At 37.2% G+C, this 24322-nt stretch overlaps 3 protein-coding genes across 4 annotated transcripts; all 3 read right to left on the bottom strand.

Annotated features, from left to right (window-relative positions):
* Positions 1–838: 838 nt before the first annotated feature.
* On the bottom strand, positions 839–4578 carry hoxd10a (homeobox D10a). Its single transcript, XM_059966738.1, has 2 exons — positions 3692–4578; positions 839–2655 (listed from the first exon to the last, which is right to left on the bottom strand). Exons 1-2 carry the CDS (start codon positions 4425–4427, stop codon positions 2384–2386), a joined length of 1008 nt encoding a protein of 335 aa, XP_059822721.1. The 5' UTR covers positions 4428–4578; the 3' UTR covers positions 839–2383.
* A 7508-nt stretch (positions 4579–12086) lies between these two features.
* hoxd11a (homeobox D11a) lies at positions 12087–14685 on the bottom strand. 2 transcript variants are annotated; one of them, XM_059966709.1, is made up of 2 exons: positions 13589–14685; positions 12087–12984 (listed from the first exon to the last, which is right to left on the bottom strand). In XM_059966709.1, the coding sequence occupies exons 1-2, from the start codon at positions 14178–14180 to the stop codon at positions 12752–12754; spliced, it is 825 nt and encodes a 274-aa protein (XP_059822692.1). In that variant the 5' UTR covers positions 14181–14685; the 3' UTR covers positions 12087–12751. The 2 variants fall into 2 exon arrangements, with proteins under 2 accessions (XP_059822692.1, XP_059822691.1); XM_059966708.1 differs by having other exon boundaries at positions 12091–12984; positions 13523–14586.
* A 4584-nt stretch (positions 14686–19269) lies between these two features.
* Positions 19270–21965, bottom strand: hoxd12a (homeobox D12a). The gene is made up of 2 exons (XM_059966063.1): positions 21294–21965; positions 19270–20564 (listed from the first exon to the last, which is right to left on the bottom strand). The coding sequence occupies exons 1-2, from the start codon at positions 21871–21873 to the stop codon at positions 20326–20328; spliced, it is 819 nt and encodes a 272-aa protein (XP_059822046.1). The 5' UTR covers positions 21874–21965; the 3' UTR covers positions 19270–20325.
* Positions 21966–24322: the final 2357 nt, after the last annotated feature.

Genomic DNA, 24322 nt, shown 5'->3' with positions numbered 1-24322 from the left:
GTACATATATCACTTTTAAAATTCTAGTTATTATGGAGGAAAATTCGACTGTTAATAAGTTTAAATTTACTAAAAAGGACACTGTTTTGCTTAATTCTTCATTTCAATATAGAGAATCAAGAATTAGTAATAAATTGGATAGATTTTTTCTTGTCCCCTCATGTAGAACAAACTGAGTGACTATAACTTACCTAGTATTAGTGGGAGGGTATGTTGAAGAAAGTGTTATTAGTCGAAAAAAGTGTTGTTCTAAACAGGCATGCAAATGTTCAGACTTTGATTCAAATTATGTAAAATTAATATTTTCTTTCACAGTTCATGATTAATCTGAATGGTGAGTTAGATTTGGTTTCAATTTCTGTACTATATTTTAGTGCTGCCCGTGTACACATAGTAATTTTAAATGTTTCTCAGTTTTGTCGTGTTTAACCCGCAATAATCGTATGCACCACCGCCAGTTTGTTTGATTTATCAAGTTTATAGCATATATGACACCAACGTTTTACCGGAGTTATTGTATTTTCGACTTTAATTAAAACAAAGATCTCTGTGTTTTCATGATATTGAATGTACGAACCTATTGCAGTGAAATGCCTTTATTCAAAAATGATGCACATGATTAAACATAGATGTTAATTTGTCTGTAAAAGCGCTTTATTGATTGGTTTGGACCTTTTTGACAAAAGGAATGCAACGAATTAAACCGTTATCCCTTGTTCCCTTTTACCCATTCTGATTTACAGTTTGATTTGCTTCTAAATGTGTTGAGAAATTCTATTTCATAAATGCATTATAATCATAAAGGCATGCGGCGTTAGAAGTATCATGATGTCTAACCTTGTCACTAAAAGTATTATTTTATTTTATTTGCAGCGGATAATATTTACAGGATGCCACTGTGATTGGACAGAAGAAACGAAAGTATTTCTTAATACTTGATCAAATATTGCAACCAAATGTACTCATATTATTTCTGACCGGATAATATAACGCGAGCAGATGAATTATCATTTACATTGAAAAAGTCGAAAAATCTAGTGCTAGACATGACATATATGTTTACCAATACTAAGGACTCAACGAAAAATGTTTTTATACCATGGTTAAAGTCAAACACAAAAAAAATCTAGCGGTGAACGTTTTCTTAGTTAATGCATTGAAGTATTATATAACAGACTAATTCATTATGCAGCAAATGACTTTTTGCACTTCATTCCCAAAACATCAGTTTGGATATTACCAGTTTATATTCTGCTAGAGGGGTTAATGCAATAATTATTTAAAAATTCGTATTTATTGAAACACATTTCGGGAGCAGAAAGTAATGTTTTGATAAATAAATGCGCGCAATTATAAATTATGTGCCCTTTACCAAACTGGGCACGCTGCCGGGTCTAATCCTGCTCTTTGGTTTAATTTGAATAGAGAAAACTGCCCTGCGGATTTAATATTGGTCACTTGACCCTCAACTGAACTTTGTTTTATAATGTTTTAGGAAATGATATGGAATTGCATTATGATATTAAATGCATTAAATTTATTGAACCAAAGACGTGTTTAACTCCGCCATGGACGGCCCCAAGCCCGACTGCGAAAGGAGGAGAGTTGGCGATGGGGCTGCCAACCCCATCCCATAAAAAAACCCAGCGTTACAGAAACGCCAAAAGAAGCTCCAAAGACCTCATCCCGGGAAGAGGAAGGATCTTCAATGGACTCTGCACCTTTTAAGACTGAAGGACCGGCACAGGACAGAGAACACTGCCAAACTGTTGCCGGCGGCCTGTGCCCCAATAGGGGTGATGGACTTAAGAAGAAGAAGAAGAAGACGTATCTATCGTAATTAAAACATTTTGATTACATTGTCCACATTAACTTAACAATTCTGCCTATAGCCATTAGCAAAGAGCCCCTACTTGAAAGGGGGTGTAGAGAAGTTGAGATATAATTTAGGACATGCATATAAATAAACGAAAAATTACATTACGACTGCATCGCACTTTTCAGAAACCAACCAAAAATGTTTCATATATAGACCTAAACATTGTATTTATAGGACCATGGTTTAAACATAACTGTAATTAGCACATCAAATCGTGTTCTGATGAACCGTAAAGTTTTCTCAAATTGCACGAAGACCATATCATGTCAAATAGCTTAAGTTTTGCCTGCTAAGCAAGGTAAGTTGTTAGTCTGTTACTCAATAGAACATTCTTAGAAAAATATTCTTGCTAAGGCAAACGTGCTATTGTTCTTTCAGACAACCATTACGCTAAAACATTGAGAACAGAATCATCGACAATATCCCAGAGTGGATAAACAGACTTATTCCACAGTCCCCATTATGAAACTGCCACTGGGTCACGTTCGAATCCGTGTATCACGCTCACGAGAAGGTCAGGTTAGTGGTCAGTTCTCGAATTCGGTTTTCTCTGCTCATTTTCTTCAGCTTCATTCTACGATTTTGAAACCAGATCTTCACTTGTCTATCGGTCAGATTCACGCTCTTGCTTATCTCTAGACGGCGCTCACGAGTCAGATACATATTAAATAAAAACTCTTTCTCTAATTCCAGAGTTTGATGTTTTGTATAAGGACACCTCTTTTTCCTTCCACTATTTGCTGTTAGCCAGTTGCTTATCGGAGCTTTGGCTTCTTCTATCAGAAGTAAGAAACAAGATATGAGATTCTTAACAATTATGCCTCTTAACACAATCCAATGCATTTAAGTCTCAGCTGATAATATTAAAAGCCAAAAGAGCAACACTGTTAGTTGTACGCAGATTGCAGCAATTTAGTAAGCTAATTACTAATAGGCAAATTATTAGAACAATATTGATGTTGTTACAATTCTGAAATATAGTTGATTTAGTAGATAAGACAGCATAAAGTATATATTTGGAAAAAGGCAAAAAGTATTAATTTGTACCGTTTGTGAATCTTCTAATAATTATCTAATTAAAACGAATACTTCGTATTATTCACCTGCGAACTAAATACAATGCTATAGGTTAAAACGCATTTGTAGGTTTTTCACCAAAAGGTCATTTTTCAACTTCATAACTAAATTTAGTGATTCTTTAGTACTGACAGTACAAATATGCTGACAGTCCCTCTGGAGGTAAATCTTCACATTATACATATCATCGCTGGCTCTTACACCGCAGCTTAATTCGAATTTATGATCAGAAATGGCTAGCAATATTTCAAAGTATTTGAATGGAACTTTATCCCACGGGCTGTAATATGTTTAATATAATATAGATATTATTTAATATAATATATGTAGGACCACCTAACAATTTTAACAGAGATTGGCACGTGCCATTCAAAACCCCCGAATCAGAAATATTGCTAGTAATTCGCATTCCAAAAAGGAGGATTTAGGTTGTGTCTGAAAGATTAATATGGTTTTAATAAATATTGTCCATGGTACAGAAAAGTTCATATAAATACTGTAGACATCCTGCTATCTGTAGTAGCCTTTACTGTGACGTTAACAAATTGCCGGACATTATTTAGAAAAATTTCCATCATTTCTTCTTAACGCACAATATGCCTTCTTAAAAACAAAATAATTGATCAAATGTATACACCCCTGCCAAGTATATTGCCACGATGAAGTCCCGCATTTTAATGTCAGTGTAAGCTCTACAATACTGCTGTATTCACATTTAATCTTTCAAATGCTCACCTTCAGCCTCTTTGTCCGACATTTCTGAGCCAGACTCGCCTTCTTTAGCGGTTGCATTGGCCTCCAGTGAACTCGGTTTTGGCTCGGGACTTTCTACATATATTCCCTTAATGGATTCCTGGGCGTTTGGCTTCTCGGTTATTTTCGTTTCCGTTGGAGTCTGGTTGGGCACCTTAAGTTTACTGATGAACCCAGGGCTTGAGTGCGGCACTATATTTGAGCTGATCTCTCCGGCGTGATTATAATCCAGACTTTTTTCTAGTGGGTAAGCCTGGCAGAGCCTGAAATAGCCCGGGATGGGAATTTCGGGGTTCTCAATTGAACAGCTTTCGGACACCAGCCTGGGATAGGTAGGAATTGCGGCAGAATTGAGTTTGCCTCGCTTATCAGAATTATACATGCAGCAAGTGCTTTCTTCCTTGATGCTAGTCGGAAAACACGTGGGAATCTGTGGAGTAACAGGTTGCTCAATTCGGCACGGTCTCGAAGGGTCGGCCCAACCATCCACCTGAGATAAATACGGATGGACGCTCATACTCGTATTTTGGTGGGTGATCTCTCCACGTTTGGTCATGGTCGGGAGCAGTCCACAAGTCTGCATTCCGTAAGTTCCCATATCTGTGCTCGACGGCATGTATAGGGAGCTGCTTGAGTAGAAGCTGTCACCCCTGCAAGCACTAATCAGGGAATCTACTAAAAACGAGTTAGTGGTGGGAGAGCTATTGGGACAGGACATTCTGGAGAGCAATTTGAGGAAAGCAGAGGATGTCCTTTGTAAGCTGACATCTCTAACAAAATATTCCCTGTGTAATTGTGGAAGCCTCTGTACAGCCACATGACTACTGAACCAATGGAATTTGAAAGTGGCCTTGAAGCTCTACCTCCCCGCACGTCACATGATCGGCAGGCCGTTGAATTTGATCTTAACTGTGGTCAACAGCGACACCTACAAAACTAATTCAAATGCGGCTCCCGCTCCTTTTCATTGGAATCTGCGCACAAAGCCCGACTAAAATTCTTCAACTCATGCAGATTTCTCTGCCGCCAACAAGAAAATGGTCAAAACTCGGGTTTTGTTCCTTTTGCTAGAAATGCAACAGCATTTAAAAAGAAGTCTATCGTTAAAAACCAATTGCTGAAATATCCGATTCCCGGGAACCGTAGACCTCCTCGCAATGAAACGACTGCAGAGCGGACTTCTGATACCTTTTGCAGTTCTGGAAAGCGCGAAGGAATCCATTGTGTGCGGTCATTTTATTTCAATGTAGAACCGGGCCGGCCATACTGCGTTTTTTTTCTTGAACAAGTGTGTCAATGAATGGGATCAACATTTCCATCCTTATTGGTATTCACCGGTAGATTAGTTCCTCTTGCAGAAACGTGTAATCATGTCACAGCTGCAAATATTTAACGATATTTCATTACAAGGTAAACCAAATCTTCACGAGAGGTAAAAACAAAATGCCCGCAGCAGAGATTGGGTCTACCTCAAAATCCCACCATGGTAGAAGCCGATGTCTATTATACAATATCTGTGCTAGGCAAAATCATTACACACCTTGGGGTGACAATGCACACTTCTTGGGTGCGAAAATTTATACGGATATTTAAGATTTAAGACTGGCGAAGGAAGCGTTGCATTTGCGATTCATCTCATTAATTTGTTGGGGCAGGGGATTGACCTTTAATAAAGATAATTGGAGCTGTGCGTTTATTGTTTTATCCTAAAAGCTCTCCCTTTAAGGTTAAATTCTTACCACCTCTCCCTGTTGCAGGTCGGTAGTTTCATGGATGATAATCCGTTGAAACGTCTTTCCAAATAAGAAGGATCTTATAGACAAAATACCGTGAAAGATAACAAAAACTCTCTGAATGCTTTTCAGCGCTCGATGCTCATTGAGTTCAGCTCGACGGGTGCTCTTGTAGTTTGTATTGCAACTCCTACCAAGTGCTTTTTCAAACTCTTCGTATCTGGTGGCAATTTGCCAAACGACAGCACGCATCGATGGCTGACTATTGGGAGAATCTTCTCGGTGGGTATCAGCTAAGGGGGAAGCATAAAACTAACGATATTTCCTACTTCACACAAAGAAGTGAGAAGGCGCCAGTGTCAGGGTCAAGGTTGTCCAAGCCGCGTCGTTTCTTTCATTTTGTGGTATAGTTATAACGCCTAGAAATTATTTTAGAGCTGTGTAAATTTCAGTCTTTCGCGAAGCATTTAAAATTATTTAAATAATCATTGTGAATATTAGTAATTAAATATGTATATACGATCGTGTATGTCACACACCAATGGATGCAAATTGTAGCAGATCAACGGTTGTCGTACACCTATAAATCGATACTTGCATTATGAATTTTCTCCCCTTTTATGGCTAATCAGTTCTGTTTCGCTTTAGGATTTTAAATTCAGTGATGGCTATTCCGACAGTTATGTCAAGTCAGACAGTTATTCCATCCTCGCTTGTGGCTTCTTGACGCTATATAGCATATTTCACTTAAGCGAAGTGTTTGCAGTGAAACACGATAATCTGGATCCCGGGAGGCTTATATCTCTCTGAAATAACTCACTGTTCTCAGGAATCAAACCTGGGTGACGAAAAGTTCTAGAAACCATGAAAATGACTGAAGAATTTTGGACTATTCTTACTTGCGTACAAAATAATGAGAATAAGGTTTAAACGTTCAAAGTAAATTTATTATTAAAGTACATATAAGTCACCAGATATATTCGTTTTCTTGCTGGCATACTCAGTAAATCTAAGAACCATTATAGGATCACTGAAAGACTGCACCCAATAGGGCGGACAAGCAACCAATGTGATAAAAACCATGTGATGTAAACCATGTGATATGTAAGGCACTCAGACAAGAGCGGGTATGTCTGGCAATATTGGTAGGTACGTCTTGATAATGTTCATGTAAATTATTGATGCTCCCAAGTAAAACTAGACTTCCAAGCAAGGGCCAAAGGACTGTACTAATTTAAATATTCATTCACTTAGAGTTTTAGAACTTTGGACGAAAACCATGGAGATTAAAAGCAAATTGCAAGGCGAAAACAAATCAATGCGATTTCCAGTTCACATCTTTAGTGCTTCCTCTGTTATTAATTCGCAAAGAACTCAACCCCCAAAGTTTGCTCATCTTAAATATCAATGTAGCTAATATGTTAGTAAAATGAAACAGACTATTTCAACAACACTAACTAAATGTTACGGATACCATTCAGAAAACACATGGATAGAGAGAATGACTGTACACGGAATATGATACCTAAATTACAGTAATATGCAATAGGAGATTCTCAGTTCATTGCGTACCTTTGCGCGTGGCTCTTTCTACATTATCTAACGCCTCTCACTCTCTACGATATTTGGAATCAAGCTGACGGTGATTTTGTAAGCATTCCGAAACATATAAACAACCAACAGTGCCTTTGGAAGCCCTACGTTTGGAACTGACGCGGCACTATTTTCAGACAAGACTCTTCGCGTAGCCTTGAAAGACAGACGTCTTGTGGTCGGCAAAATGCGAAACTGCTTTTAGATACAAATCACATTGTCAATATTTTATAGACTTTTCGATGGAAACGATGACTTGAACTTTAAGTAGGTCACGCAGAGTTCAGAAGTTTTTTCTCCACGAGCTCTTTTCCATCCAAAGTAAGGCAACTGGCTGCTCAGTAAAAGCTGTATATTAATACCAGCAACTTCTGCTCTAGCCGCTAAAATGATGCAACATTATTTACCGCAATATTACGTAGGATGCGTTATGATATATTGGTGTAAGTCTGTGGATATATTTCAGTTATAAATGACCATGTAGGAATCTTGTTAAATTTTTGTGTATATTTATTATTTATTTCCATCTTTGTTATTTTACCATCGCTATCAAAACTAATAGTAGCGGATCATTGTGTGATCAGACTTTAAATTCTTTCGCAGTAATCATCAAAGTTTGTTTGCCAACTAAACAAATTAACTTAATGTTTTCAATAAGTTCTGATTGATATACAATAACTGTTAATTTCAATGAACTCAAATAAAATTGTGTCTGTAAACCGGTATCCTAAAATCTCTCGTATGATAAAAAGAAACTCATAAAATAAAACGAGTACAGCCGCACTGAAATTAATGACTATGTATTGTTTGAAATATAAAGTATCCTTGTAGTCAAGGGAGATTATCATAGCATTGAACTGCGGTCATCATTTGGGTATGTATATTCACCCGACGTGAAGCCAAGTTTTAGCAAAAGATTTTTGTTGCATTAGCAGAATCTAGATAGTAGGGAGACTGATTGGTCTCCGAATGATACTTCCATGTTTAATAACGTAGTTATAAGCTGTTTATGGGAGAAATGTAACTCCTTAAATTGGTTCTAATGATGGAGCTTAATTAAAACCTCGTAATACTTTAAAGCACCAATGTGGAATGTGCTTTGCTGGAAGGATTTTATATAATAGTAACTAGATGAGTGTAGAGTTAAGCGGTAACAGGAAGAGAACTGTATTAAGTTTCAATATGAGTCCTCATTCTCCCCCATTGACTGTAATGCGCCGCCTATAATAGTTTTCCTGATAAGATGTTCTTTAAATATGCCAATCGTACAATTTTAAATCATTGCAATCATGCATTCAAATAAAATTGTTTTGATTTCATTAATTAGCGTATTATCCCTAACATTTCTGAAGGCTCGCCTTCCTCTTTATATTTCCCCATTAGTCTAGCTGATGTAATCCTATGGCCCAAACACTGCCAGCCATTTGTATGCATCAATTTTACCTTGAATCGTTGAGCGTTTCCTACAAGCCTATCTGGAAATGAGAGATTATTAACATAATTAGCATGCCGCCAGTTTAACCCTGGGCTTTCTACCTACAGTTCATCAGATAAATGGAGAAAGGACAATGAAAACATTCCTTTTATCCGAATATCCCGTAAACGTCAGGATAAAATGAACGTTAAGCTTTCGTCAGTGACACCTCAGTTGTATTTAACAAACTTTCCTTTAATGCTACCACCTGTAGATACTTCGGAAATATTTTTGTTCATCGAATGTTTGCAGTTAAATTGCGCCTGAAAGCCAATTTATCGCGTAGACGGCCGCCGCTTTCATTATGCTTGGCTACAAATTGCGAATTACTAACAACGCAACTCCTCATATTTAAATCACTTCACTCCTTGTCACTTTAAATAAACGCTTGTGATTTTTGCTATCACCAAACGATCGAGGAAACATGTAGACAAATATTCCTACTAGAGAATTAACTTCCTTTCGTTTCGAATGATAGACCCCCATGCAATTTCGGCCTTGTTTAATCTGAGTAAAACGCACGCAGGTTTTTTTGATGACCTTATAAAATGTACAAGCTGACAAAACAAACTCCTTTAGAACAATTTCTCGTCATTTTAAACAAATATGAAGGTGAAACTATACGAGAACAATGGAATCGAAAAACGTTCCAACAAAACGGGACTAGAATGTACCATCATATCTACTAGACATGTACTAGGAAAGAACTCGCCAGTTTTGCCGTGAGGAAAGGAATCAAGGTCAGAATCTTGGGCTCTTTAGCATGGATCGAGCGTGAAAAGCATAGTTAATCAATGAATAGATATTATCGGAGCTGCAGAGGGCATTATTACTGATTACTCTGATCAACCATTATCTATTAAGAAGTAAGTTTTCAATGTGAGCAAATCCAATGCGGGATTAAAGAATACCTCCTTGTTTAGAAAATAGATTACTAATTTCTAAAACCATACTTGTTTTCAAAGAGATGAAGATTTCACACATGAAATATGTACAGAGGATTATGCATTTGATTCCATTTGAACATTTCATAGAATGTTCATAGAATGTTCAATTCATAGAATCAGAATGCTCTCAGTCATTGTATCAAATATTGTTTGTCTCCTATTGTCAGTGACAAAAGATATTGGCTGAGATTCTTTTATTGCGAAAGCGTGTTTCTTGCGGCATTTCCACTTATGCAAAGGCAGAAAGGGATTTGGGGACAAAAACTTCTCATTCTTTCTTCTTTTAAGGAAACGAATGTAATGTAATAGTGATGAAATTCATCACTATTTATTTTATTATTTTGTAGAACACTCTGGATTGCAGGGGACTCTAAGGAGGGACCCTGGAACAACAGAAATTAGAAAGCACTCCTTTAAAATGTCTGCTGCCTTTCCAACCAGCCGTATCGGGGTATATGAATCATTGTTTAGCATTTATCTACTCGATGCAACAGTTTCCACGTTTTGCTAAATTGTCTTAATTGGAAATGCAAATTAACGGTGTTAGGTTCTCTTCGCACATTCACAATTATTATATGAACCTGTTAGATAAATAACCTTCCAGGTTTGAATCTGGGCACGCTACAAAGCCTTTGTTTCGGCCTCATGAATGTAACTTCCACACGTCTTCATCGATAACCTGATCAAGCAGCTTAACAAATAACTGAGTAAAATTTTATATATCTTTCCAAATAACACTCACGAATATTTTATGAAAAAAATATGTTGTATTCGTTTCAATTATAAGATAAAAGTTTATTTTCTTCGAAGCGAGCAATTAATTTAACCAGTGAAACAAATCGCAGTTTACCATTGTGATGAACTCCCTTGTATTTAGCTAACTAGTATCTTCTTCGGACTGTTGTTCCAGATATCTGACGGCAACGGGAAGAGCTTTGCCGCTTTAGGTTTGACATGATTTCAGTTAATCTCATGTTCATCCCCGAAAGCCATTGCCACAGACATCGACTGTAAATCCGGTCTTGGTCGTGAGCTGCAGTGCGCCTCCGTGTGGCTCTTTATAAGCAACCATCTTAGCAACGTTAAGGGTACACTGTAAATTCCACTCGCTGGTCTGTCGAATTTTTATTTCAGCTTAATTTAATCATATATGACTTATTGAATTAAGACATGCAAAGAATAATAATTGACCAAAATTATACGTTACAAGGATAGAGAAAATCTCTAAGGGTTAGATTGACGTTGAAAATTTCACCCACGAAGTCGTAAATCACATTTTTGCCCATTTCTATGGAAACCATGACCCTCGCGAATGATTGGTGTAGTGTGCAGGCGTACGATGAATATTTCGGTCCGTATGCAAGTAAACTATACCGAGTTTAAGAATAAGAACAAATGGATATTTCTATTTACTGTATGTTGTATGCCAACTTTGAAGAGTACTGTCGTATGTACTTTTTAGAATACACAAATTCACGGCGATAACAGGGAATAGACACGAATTTTACTAGTTGAGTTTTATGCTCGCGCACTGCAGTAGAATGTTATAAATATTGGAGTTTCTGTTTTACTTTGGTAGGGGAGTTATAAGAACAACCCAACAGCCATCAGGCGCCTATGCCTTCATAAAGGTTAAAGGCGTTGACCTTGACATTATAGAAGTTCAAAGGCAACATTATAAGCACCCGCTTCACGAAATATGCTTTACTATGCTCTCGAGACGATACCACTTTCTGTGCATCATCTAGGTCTTCGTTACGTTTAACAGATTACTTCGAAGTAATTTATGCAATATCCAGTTTTCCTTACATTTTTTTCAAATGTTACAAGTTATATATGTAACTGGCTTTGTGCGTTCATCCTTTTTCAAATTATCCAGACAATCCTGTTTACTTTGATTTCCTACGATCCTTTTCTTTCGCATAGAATGCGGATGGCCATCTTAGTGACTAGAAGGTGCAATAAGTCGCCATTAAGCTCTTTCGAGTAGTGAACTTTACGATGTTGTCTAGACAGTTCAAGGTTCTGTAAACAACAATGCTATGTCATGCGGCAAGGAAATTTGGCAATTCTTTTTCGAAGAGTTTTGTGAAGCTTTACTTGCTCTTCTAAGTCTCCGTGGTGAGCTTCAGGTTATCGAAACTTATTATGCATTTAAGTGCTCGCTTTTGCTGATACTCAGCAAACTTTGCACATTAGCTGCTGTTTGTCTTTAATTCTTCACAAGTGGTTGAAATAGATACATTAATTAATCTCCAGGTGCTAACTGGAAATAATATTACTTCAAGTATTTAAATTCAAATTAGATTGCATATAATCAAAGCAAAACTTTAACTTAACTTAAGGATTTACATTTATAGTAGAAATTTTTATTTGTGTGCGTTTCTGTTTCCATTTCTTATCAAGACTATATCATAAAGTGGTTGTTGCCATAGATGTGAAACTAAAGAACCAGGTATAATATGCTGCAAATAGGCGATTAGGTAACCTAAATTATATTTTAGATTTCCACTTTCCCCCCGCTGTTCTAATATGTTTGGTTCCCGATGTATTTCAGAACCCAATAATAATGGTGAGGTTTGAATGTGGACTTGAGAACCATTTGCGTCGGATTTGTCCATAAAAATGCAAATGGTCATTTATTTTAAAAATGTTTTATTTGAAAGAATTTGAATAACACTTTTTATTCATTTGTAAATGAAAGATATCCTATCGCATGCATTTAACATGAAATGTCAACTAGCGCGTAACTCGGAAACATTACTCTTAATATCACGTTTCCTTCAAACGTCCCTATCTACAGTAAATTATAATTAACTCATGATATAAAGTAGAAAGATAAAGTAATAAATATGTGTTTTCTTTCCATCAGAATACACAACTTAAACAGTTCTCGTTAGTTTGCCTATACAATTACTAAAAGAAGAAATGGAACATATTATTTTATCTGATTGACCCATCGCTGTGAACTAACAATATACTATTTTAGCCCTCCATCACCTCCGTTTATTGTTGAAAATGAAATGCTGCTTATTTTCCCTGAATATCCCGCAGAAATTAGCTTCTTCCTTAGGAACAGAATAACATCAATGCTGAGGTAATAATGTTCCCTAATTAATATTGCGCCCATGTTGTCTGCAGGACCGTTTCACCCCAAATCCAATTCTATGTCAATCGTTTAACCTGTTTTCCACATCAGAAGAGCAAAACTGTTCCATCAAACCTGCAGTCCCTCCTTGTGTAAATAAATATTGACTAAGGCAGTGAAGATTCGGCCAAAGGGAATCCATCACAGTCACAATAAAGGATTACCAGTAAAAAAGTGCAGGCGGTCTCTGCTAAGTTTCTTTTCTTTCATTCTCCGATTCTGGAACCATATTTTGACTTGTCGATCGGTGAGGTTTAGCATTCTCGACAATTGCAAACGTTTTTCTTTGTTTATGTAGACATTGAAGAAAAATTCTCGCTCAAGTTCCCGGATTTGATATTTGGTATAAGGGCATCTTTTCTTTCTGGATCGCTGAGCAGCTGATGGGGAAAGATTTAAAAATGTTACAAATAAAATAGCACAAATAAACGCGACCTTTATTTTCTTGTACCAAGTTAAACTCATTGTGAAATGGTACAAAACCAAGCAGTGCTGTTGGGTTGTGCTGCCACAAATTCATCTTCATAAAGAGGTTTAATGAATATATTTAATCACAATTTAATTAATTTCTTGTGCAACGATATTAATTTTGAAAGTAAAGGAACAAATCCCGAATTAAGCTTTGTCTTCTTTACACTAACAAATGGATACGAAAAGAGTAGAACAGAAATAACTGCTGAACAAATTGGAAAGTGATACAGAAATTATTGTATCACTTTCAATAATCGAGTATTCATCATTTTGCATATTAAAAAAAAGGCCCACCTAAACTGGTTCCCATCGTAAACAAGCATTATAGCTTTATAGGATCTTATAGGGTATATAAAATCCTGCGTCTGCTTATAAAATTTCACATAAAATCTGTGAGACAAAATGTGTTGGCCCTATATTCTAACCCTGCGTTACCGCTGCACCTACTGGATAGGCTGCTTTTGTCGGCCGCACTGTTACCCGAGGACTCGCCGAGCTTGTTTTCCGCTGTACCTCCTTTCATCTGCCCCATAGAAACTTTATCAGATGTTGTAATACTCTGGCACGTAGTCACGGGCTTTTCGATCAACTGTTCATAATTAGTAGAGTCAGAAATCCCATAGGCTGTCTCAAAAAACTGATCAAAACCTTGCGGGAGTATTCCATTCCTGCCAACAGTGGTGTAGAAATTACAAGATGGATTTGAGCTTGCACGCTGACTGTATACATTATCATTTTTAAACAACATTCCCGTTCTGGCTGGTGGCTGCATGTACTCTCTGTGCATTATCTCTTCTGCAGAGCAGCAAGGAGTACAGTTGCTCCTGTAGTGCCATTTTGTCGGATGTTCTAACCCGTACTCTCTGAACGACACTTCTCGAACAGGTTGAACCTGAGCTAAATTAGATGAATAAGGAAATGTCATTTGGCAAGAAGTTGTCTGCGGTAAGAACGATGACACTGCCGAGAAATCTGCGGCTGAAACATAGTACGTGCAGCTGGGCAGATACATGCTCGAGTTGCAGCCACCGCGGTCTTCAAACTCAGTCATGTTTTGTTTTCGTGGTTTCGAGAACGAATTATCGGGATTGATAGCGTTAAACATGCTCCATCTATTCTACTCTAAAGGCGTATGAACGGGTCGGCGGAAGAGAAAAAAATTGGAAACGTAAGCTGACGTGCAATTCATCTTGATTGATTCTAAGGGTAAACGAGTCATGTGATCCAATGCAGAAATTACCATATATCAGTTTTGGTCATTACGCTCCATCCTTGGGAATCCGCAGATAATTCGAAATTAGCCTATCCACTTTCAGTTGTCGAAAATTAGCTGCGTTCCTTTCCTAGGAACAAGGCTTTGAGCTCTGACTCCGGAGAAAGGAAAGTTTAGAACAAATAATTTAGTGTGTGCATCATAGTCTGTCACAGATGCATCTGTACATTTGGAAACTTCTGAACCTTCGCTTGAGTTTTAATAACTTGCTAATTAATATTCATAAAACGCGGCATATTCTGAGGGATAGCATATAAGCTATCATTTTTTATTAATACAATAAGATATTCCTTGGATACATTTTGTTTTTATTGACATACGCAAATGCTGCATTCAGACTAAATTCAAATTTCGTGATGTGAATGTATTATAATTCAGGAACTTGGAGAAATGGCTGTCGAGGTTAAACATAATGAAGCTATTTTGAGTAGGCCAATTTTCATTTTTTTACTTCTATAAATGTAAGTTTCCATTTACAGATATCTGCAAATGTCTGTTTTAATATATTGCATTTTAAATGACAATCTGTAATTTACATTACGTAAAGTAACTGTCCGGCGAGTGTGAATTTAACGTAATTTTTTAACACTAACAGGAAATGTATAAATCACATAACTTTTTGAAGTTTAGAGCCTCGTGAACTGCGGGAACCCCCCACCCCCACCCCAAACCCCACCCCCACCCCTTATGACTAACACCAAAACATGGCTGAACTACAAAATGTAGAATATTCTCAAGACAACACAGTTACTCGAGGTGCACATATTCCTTTACTGGTTTGCAAAATAAAAGCAATAGCTATGCAAAAAAAGTTTAACATATTGTACGTTCGAAAAACGTTTTCTTTTAAAAAATAATTAAAACCAGCGCACCGCCGACGCTTTCCAGCCACCTAGATCTTAATTTCCAATAGAGTTTGGCATAGCAGCGAGATCGGGATTTGAAAAGCGCTCGAATCTACATCGGAATGTGACGCCAGACAAGGAAAGTTAAGCCTATGAAAGCATGTATGTAACTATAAATGTAAGTTGTTGTGTTGCAAAGGTAACTTCTTCTGGAGGAAAATAAAGTTCCCTAGTGCAGAGATTACTGCTCGTATTCTTTTTTTTTATGCAATAGTCGAGGTATACTTGTCATTACCTCCATAATATATTCTCATATGACCAAATATCACGCATGACCAAAGTCTGTCAGATTGAAATACGCAAATGGCTACATTTACGGCTGATTTAGATTCTATACGATCAAACTCCAGCAATCTGATAATAACCCCTAGCATCTATTATCTTAGCTGAATAGAAACATATTATTGGTGATTAGAGGCCGAACTTTTTTTTCTTGATTACTGAATTTCCTGGAATATACGGACCAGTATTTTATTTTAAAGCTACTTAGATGATCCATGTGTGTATCCAGGCGCATGCACATAGAAAACGTGACATCCGGTCGATGTCAGCACAAGGCATGTGTACTTCAATTAGAAGAACAAGCATACAGTGTGGTCTTCCCTTATTTAAAATAGCAATGATAGTTGATCTCAGCTGTAATCAAAATATTAAAACCTTCTGCAATTATCGTTAGTGGCAACGAGCACTCCAGAGGTACAGAAAACGCAATAAAAGGATTGAATAGTCAGCATTATTGCAGCTAAATGATTGGAAATGCAACCCATCTAACATAGCATGCATGATCATACCGCATATGGGCATTTTAAACTTTCTGCTTGAACGTTATATTTATCTTGTTTTATTGAAGTAAGTTACGTCGTTGTGGCTGCTATTCATAGAGCCGTGGATTATACAATTTGCCCGATTATGTTCTGGCTGCAGTATGACTTCTGTTATTCAGTATAGTTATTGTGATAGTTTAATGCACTGGCAAAAGCCTTAACGTAATGAGTGATAAACATTGTGATCAAATAGTATTAACCAAAGAATGCGGTTCAATAACATTGCAATAGCTCTAAGCAGAACTGGAATAAAGCGTGGCCTTTGTTCTCGCCTCCCGTTCAGAGCTTAATACCCATTGCCCGCAAATATCTAACATACTGCAGAACTTTGAAGAATAAGGGTTAATTCCGCTTTACAAGATGAGTTTTTAAAATACATAGCTTAGGCTTGGATATTATTCTCTTACATGCAACAAAAAGCGATATACGAAACGGCATTGCAGGGCGTTTATTTTCTTACGCAATTCTTCGAAGCGACAACCTATGGTTTCAGTTAGACGGTCCAGGAAAATAGTCGTCCCAATTTTTTTCCCGCACCGCACGAAAAATTAAATATTTCCAAACTGGAAAGCAACATTCATTGGTCAAGCTAAGTACACCGTCTGCGGCATGTTTGGCTTCTGCTCTCCAAAGAGACACTAACTTGACCTTAACTTTGTTATGGCGCCCCCAGTATCTGGAGAACATGTAGAGACACCGTCTGGCAGCTCGACCATAAAAATGAGATGAAAAAGATATTCTGAGCATTCTACAGAATGTTGAACAATTTCTCAAAGCTTGGGGTAATACTGCTGCAAATTCCATAACATTATTACGATACATTTAGGTGTAAATGTTATTTATTTCAGTTAAGTTAACCCAGAAGCTGAATGTAAATAAGGTAGCGGAAAGTTGGTTCGTACTTAATGGCAATCGAGGCGGTTATGCAATGGAATAACTTTCAGAAATTCGGCGCTGCGCTCAGAATTGACCATTCCGCATATAACACCAGTCGATAGAATAGCATGATGACGTTTTTTAAAATTTATTTCTAATTCAATTTACAAGTCAATTCGTAATGTAGAAATGCTAAAATCCCGGCCTTTATTTATTTCCAATTAATATTTAAAACTAGAATGGTAATAACATTAACAGATATTTTTAATATTACTGTACTGAATATATGGTCTCATAGTTTTTACTTTAGGCTCTGGAAAGGCCGTCATATTTTAATATGTCTGTATATCAAGGTGCCGCCTATGATTGAAAGTTAATGAAGCTGTGGAAATATTACCGTTATCGCGATTGCACTGGGAGTTCTCCTAACTAATGAGCAGCGCATTTGCAAATTATTCTGTGTACATTTTTAACGTACTTTACAGAACAACTCACAGAATATTATGCAAATATATACTAATCTTAGTAAAATAGAATTTGATGGAACCTTTGGTCATTTCATTATATATCTTATATGGTGAGATGATGCAGGAAACTTTACCCGTGCGTCCTAATCTGAAGTATTTCTCCCATAAAACCTGCCTTCCTGGAAAGTAAAAGACTCCAGACAATGACAGAGCTTCTCCTTTCATTGCCTAGCTCACAGGAACACAGGAAAATGCATGCAACATCTGGGCTGCAGGCACCAATTTTTCTTTCATTTACTTGCCAGAGACATGAAGCCCGGGAAATAGGACATGAAAAGCCAGCTTACCACAAAGAAATATTTCTATCTTGCCCTATGATCATTTTAATTCTGTTAAGCATGTGGGCGCATTCTTTACAGCACAATTCTCCATTTGTATGCGCTGCTCGGAACAGAACAGTCGAATTTCATAAGCACGTTGTCAATATCACGAAATCTAATTGTTCGCCTTCAATTTTCGCAATATATTGAAATCTGGTGAAATGTTGTTGACGAATCTCAAAAAGATATGCAACATAAAATAATTGCATTTGATATATTTATATTTCTTTGCGTTGATATGTTCCAATGAACGTTTTAAAGGATTCATGAAAATTGCTCGGTGCATGCTTAATTAATGGGAGCCCAATCTGGAAGTCACTGGGTGCTTTCTGCCCACCCACTCCCTGATTTGTTAGAAAGAGAAGTAACTCATTTGTTCTCGTTTACATGTTCTGCTAAATGCCTGGACGCAGTTACAGGAAGTTTCACCAACAGTCCACATTCATTGCCAATCATAACTTAATTGCATATTAACATTTCAATGAAAAATTTACTATACTGAAGCCGTCATTTGTTAGGATCCCGTCGTAATCTTGTCCATAAAAGGAAAGCAAAATGATCCTCATCACCAGAGATTGCTGTCGTTTGACTCCATTCTTGAAGGTCGATCGTTATTGCTATGTTTCTTAGGAAACTGTAATTTCTAAAGAGTTTGTTAAAAGTAAGTCGTCGTCAAACGGTGGGAGATTAAATGAATTAGAGTATAATTATTGCTTCAAGTGAAGTAGACCGCATCTTATAACTGATCAAATAAATACTAATCTACTGGCAGAATAGGTGAATTCATTTAAATTGTTCCGTGAAATTTTGCGCTTAATTAATTGCTCTTATGATTGTTTATTTTTTCTGGAGATTTAAAAAATGAATAATTTAAAATTAATGGATAACTCTTACATTATGGGACACCTAAATATTTCCCTTCAAATCATGGTTAATTGTGCATGAAAATTGAAACTTTGGATAATACCTCCCAAACGGGAGAATTAAGCAGCTCAATCCACATCAGAATTTATTAGATTAAAAGTAAAAGGGGAGATCATGGGGCGTCTAAAGTATTACCGGTTTCTACTTGACTCAATTTTCTCTTTAATATGCGGAGATATATTTGTTTTGTTTAGTCTGCATTTAGCATGCTTACATTTTCCTCGTGACAAAATATCCCAGCGGCCGGCAGATAGCTCGGGTTGATCAGTAAAACCAGGAAATGAACCGAGGGGCTTGAGTTCGCGTGTGTAGTAACGGAATGTCAATGGTATTATAATAATAATGCCATCGCTTGTAAACGAATGATTTTGAAACTGTGTAGATGTAATTTGCCTGTTTGGCATTTGATATTTCCCAGTTCCGTGACTGATGCAAGTTAATATACGTCTGAATTTTAAAAAGCTAGTGTATACATATTGAAATATTTAGAAATCGGCCCTTCAATAAAAAATTTTGCTGGATTAAAACAACAACCATAAAACAATTGTATAAAATAAGAGGCGTGCTTTTTTTCTTCTTTTATTATGTTTCGAGTGAGTCTTTACAGGACGCAAGAAAAATACAAGTATGTGACTGATGATCACTCGTGTATTTTGTTTATTTAATTTCCGACGTAGTTGTTTATTTGTGTTATTGTTGTTACCAAATTCACCTGTAATCTCTGTAGAAGAACTCCGACTAGTGCAGCCGAAGTCGGCGCAATCTTCAAAACAACATGGCTCCACTTACATAGTAACCTGGCACAGAATGTAAATACTTCGCACATCTCTCCCTGATTAAACTTCATTGCTATCATATCACACATTGCTATCATACATCCCGTAAACGCGCTCCCTTCGAAAGATTCATTTAATTCTCCTAGTGCATCCCTATAAGATTTTCAAACATATTAGAATTAATCGATTTATCGGCAGCAGTTTTACAAGATAATTAGTAAAGAACATGAAGTATATACCAATGGAAATTTGTTTCGACATACGTTTTATTATTACTCAATTTACATAGGTAGAGTGCATGCATAATAATTATATATTTAGGGTTAAAATGTGAATGTTCCATTCTAATTACCTGTTGTACTTACATTCTCAAAATGCAGAATATCTGCTTGTTACTCAAATAGACAGTCATAGGGCAATTTAAACAAACCGAAAAAGCGAAATAATTACAAATCTCATTGAAATTGATCAATGCTGATGAGAAGGCGTTGGCACGTTATCCACGGACAGCAAGATACAGGCTACAAAAAGTCAACATTTTGCCTGCTGGCCAAATTCCGACTATAACAAATTTTCACGAGGTATCCGTAGTTTGCATCTCAATCCCTGTATGCTGCTGAGGTTTAACTAAGCCAACACGCCCTGGACTAGGGGCAGTGGCAATGTAATGGTAGATTGCTGCTTTATAGGGCAGCACATCAAAAGAGCACCTTTCCATTAAAAATGGATATTCTTGATCTACATGCTTTCTGCGAGCAAGCTTAATTACCATTTTAAAAAGTTCAATTCACGACATTGAAACTCACATTTAGACTTTACTTTGGTCTAAAAGAGCGACAGCGTTTGTTCGCGCATAACAAGTCTTTTCTTTTTCATGCGCCGATTTTGAAACCAGATTTTAACTTGCTGGTCGCTCAGATTTAGTCTATCAGACAATTCCTTCCTCTTTTGCCGATTGATAAACTCGTTCGCAAGGAATTCATTCTCAAGTTCAGCTATCTGTTGCTTCGTGTAGGGCTTACGTTTCCTCCGTGACCTCACTTGGGTTGGGCACCAGGAAAGCCCTGCGAATCGAAATTGGAAAATAAAATGTTGAAGAAAATGTAGTATATTACCACAACCTTTCAAAACAAAGCCATTTAAATTTTGAGCAACACACCACCAGCATCTGCAGATTTTCTCTTACTTGCCAGTTAAAATTTGAGTGTGATTTGTTAGTTCGCACCTTAGCGTTGCGAAAAATTCAGGATGAATTCTCTAAAACTGGTGGTCTTTACAAACAAAATATAATACTATTAAATTACTTAGCGATTCCAGAAGCCAGATAGAATAAACGCAAATATTTAAATAAGGTATCCGATCACCTCAGTATTATGCCATCATTAACGCAGAAAACCCATTAACTTAGAATAGAACTAAGAGATCTCCCTGATATTTTGGTTTATAAGTAAAATGACAAAAATATTAGAGTTCAGTGTGTTCTCTTCCTCTTATAAAAGTTGGTTAAAATTTAAACAGATGCATTAACAATGTAATTTTGCATGTTAGTATAGTAACTATTTATCACCAATGGACTTTCTTCATGGTTTGAGTTTCATTGTTTGTTGCTATCTCGTCAGAATAGATTTTTTTGTATCTATAATAATTATTTCTCTGGTGGGTTTGGCTGCTTTAAGGATCACTGATGTTCAACAAAAGTAATTCTCGTGAAGATGACAGGTAGCATTTTGAACGAGAAAGGATACCGGCATTTTTCGAATGGTCATCGCTTTAATATGGCATTGATACTGTACCATCGGAGGATCGGCTGCACACTGGCGTTACTGATGACTGTAATGACACATTGAGGCTCACACATTGCTTGACGCCTTCATTTACAGAGGGAGAGTTGGAATTCATTTCAAAGCCTTGACTATGTAATAACGAGCCATGGAGAGATGCTTCCACGTTTGGGTACTCGTACTTGGCAGGGCTAATGTTGACTGAAGAGGGGATACTGGTATCACTTGGATAGGACTGAGTGTGCCGGCATCTCTCCTCCGGTTTTCGGCTGCTGTCTTGGAAATAGTATTTGTTAGGCTCTTCGTTGGCTGCTGCTTTTTCTGATCCATGCCTATTGATGCTGATGGAGACAGAGTTGCTGAGACAGGACTGAGAGTAGCCGCTGAAGGCGCGGCTCTGCGGCGGCGATGCGCATGGACTCGAAGTCCACGGGAGCGAGCACACCTCTCTGCGGGTGTAGGAGAGTGCTGGTGACAGACTTGCGAGTTGAGCCGCATTCGGACGCAGGTTGGGGAAGTAGAAGGGCTCCGGGCTGGCAAAATTTAACAGGGAGCCGACATAGCCTGAATTTAGCAGGTTGTGCTCGCACATTTCCGTCAAGCGCGATCAGATCTTCTCCGACTCCTATTTAGCTTCCAGACAGAGATAAATGAAAGCCGCTTGCCGATTGGCTCCAAGAGGGTCACAAGGCAAGCGGAAGCAGCTTTATTATTGGCACCGCCTACGTCCCACTACAACTCGCTCCTGAAATGTCGAAGTCCACGTCCATGTGTACTTTCATCCACTTACCCGCTGTTAGTGCGACGCCGTTCACCGGTGAATGGAGTGCGTGCATAGTTCAGAAAAATACTTGAAAGTAATAATTTTGAAACACATTTGCATTAAAAAAATTATACTGAATACCTTCTCTATTGGATACATTGCACATTTTATATATTTGATATACATGATTTTTTATCTGCTTTAAAATCGAATTATCCCATGTTCTCTTACGTATTTCAAATCTGTTTCAAAAGATATTTATAAAACCGGTAAGATGCATTGGCCGAGAAAATACATTATCCTACAATACCGTACAATAGTCATCGAATAATTAGGTAACATAAAATTCCTGGTCTGTTTATATTTGGCACGTGCCTTTTATTCACGTATTAGTGAATATGCTTGTGCCGTCCAAATCCACTGAAGCTCAATGTGAGTTAACTCAGCATGTTACATTTTTGGTTGTGCTTCCATTTTTGTCAAAAGGACGAAAAAAGGAAGACTGCATTCAAAAATCAAACACATGAAAAGCAATTCAAAGCTAGAAAGCTTAGAAAATGTGCTCCGTGCTGAACTGTTAAATAAAACGAAATTGTTAGTTTAGAAACAATAAGTCTGGATCAGTTTCTGTTGATTAACAAGAGTATACACACTGATAATAAAATTACACTATTCCGCACATCACTGTCTTTGTTGTAAATTAATTGGCGGTTATTACAACACTTAGGGCATTTTGACTTTATTTTTAAAAACGACTAGTTTGTTACAATAGCCTTCCAATTCACTTGTAGGTGGAAAATAAAATAGCCTTGTTTCCAGTCTGTCCAGATTTGAGTTGAATAGGACTGTGCAGTACCTAAAATATGCAGCTGAGCTTAAAAACGCGGAGGATAAATTCGATTCTAAATTTCTGTTTATTGTGCGTATATGAAGTAGAATTTTGTAAGTTCAATTTGATCTTTCTTTAATTTGAAGGATTTTAGTTGGAAAAAACAATGTCTGAAGGTTATCATCCGTAAATTAGACAACCCCAGACCCCGAATTTCAATGTAAACGAAAACAAATGTCGAACGAGTCTGCTGGAATAAAATACCAATGGGTTCTCCAAAAGTGATGACAAAATTAAAAGAACAATGGCCTTACAGGTTTTCCTGTTTTAAAATTTCGATTTGGGTTTATTTTTACAACAACGCACGATAGATCAAATCGATAAAGTATTAACCGATTATCGGATTAAAGCTTATCCGGTTATCAAAACAGCAAAGCAAGTGCAATAACATCAACCCAAAGTGGATATCTTTATCGAACTCCATAATGTATCCTGTTAAATGTGCTGTTAGGTAACTAAAAGTCACCCATGCCTCATAAAGTAGCAGAAACAGCGCAGCATCGGCTGCAAAATTACAGTACCTACTATTTGCTTATTGTTAATAATTATATAAATTATTCCAATTATTTAATTTAGCAATATAATTTATACTTTGCTATTTATACTGACCTACAGTTCGACAAAAGCTGTTGTCCTTTCAGTTAAAAGCACGAGCAGTAAAATCAAAGCGGACATCACCATCACATCCTCACCGGAAGGAAAAACGACTGTTTGTCCCCCTGTACTTTTATGATCTCACGATTCCCTACAAAAATCCCGAAAATGGTTTCTGTGCGGAGACATCAAAATCCACGAGCAGTTGCAAACAAAGACGCTGTGCTGAAGCCGGAGCTCTGCTGAATCTCAAAAAAAAAATCTTGAAGTTGCTCTAAAATGAAAATGTGGCCCAGTTCAAGGTCAATGTCGAATGAGATCAAATCGCAGTTTTCAACGGGAGAATATACTTGCATTAAGATCAATATGTCCTTCGCCATTTCAATTGTAAGCTGGTGTCAGGTTGCACACAATGAAATTTTCATTTGATTTAATGTAACCAAGGAAAGCAACTGGGTCGCGATTCCTCACTTTACACCCTCTATAACAAAAGCTGCTTTATTGTTAATGACGGTTTCTCAAAGCTCGTGTGCGATCCCGGTTACACTTTAAGTTCTGTCGCGACACACTGGAAAATACGGAAGAAATATAGAACCAAAACGTATATGTTATATAGCTAATCGAAACTAGATTACCTACAAGATAACATCAATGCCGGGGTGTGTTTACTTTTCCGAGACGTGAACACAAAATAGTCTTAAATATATTAAGATCAAATTGTGCATAAATTCGTGCAAACACCCTAAATTTAAATGATGTGACATGTTAGATCTCGGTTATTAACGCATTGTACAC

The sequence above is a fragment of the Hypanus sabinus genome, chromosome 4 (assembly GCF_030144855.1).
Source record: "Hypanus sabinus isolate sHypSab1 chromosome 4, sHypSab1.hap1, whole genome shotgun sequence".
NCBI lineage: Eukaryota > Metazoa > Chordata > Chondrichthyes > Myliobatiformes > Dasyatidae > Hypanus > Hypanus sabinus.
This window is presented reverse-complemented; position numbering and strand designations above follow the sequence as displayed.

What these genes read in the sequence shown, in the direction of transcription:
- hoxd10a (XM_059966738.1), bottom strand. Translation starts at nt 4,427, where the DNA reads ATGTCCTGTCCCAATAGCTCTCCCACCACTAACTCGTTTTTAGTAGAT. An exon ending in GTCGGACAAAGAGGCTGAAG is followed by an intron (nt 2,656 to 3,691) that starts GTGAGCATTTGA and finishes TACTTCTGATAG; the next exon opens with AAGAAGCCAAAGCTCCGATA.
- hoxd11a (XM_059966708.1), bottom strand. Translation starts at nt 14,180, where the DNA reads ATGTTTAACGCTATCAATCCCGATAATTCGTTCTCGAAACCACGAAAA. An exon ending in CGACAAAAGCAGCCTATCCA is followed by an intron (nt 12,985 to 13,522) that starts GTAGGTGCAGCG and finishes TTTCCCCATCAG; the next exon opens with CTGCTCAGCGATCCAGAAAG.
- hoxd12a (XM_059966063.1), bottom strand. Translation starts at nt 21,873, where the DNA reads ATGTGCGAGCACAACCTGCTAAATTCAGGCTATGTCGGCTCCCTGTTA. An exon ending in GTGCAGCCGATCCTCCGATG is followed by an intron (nt 20,565 to 21,293) that starts GTACAGTATCAA and finishes TTCGATTCGCAG; the next exon opens with GGCTTTCCTGGTGCCCAACC.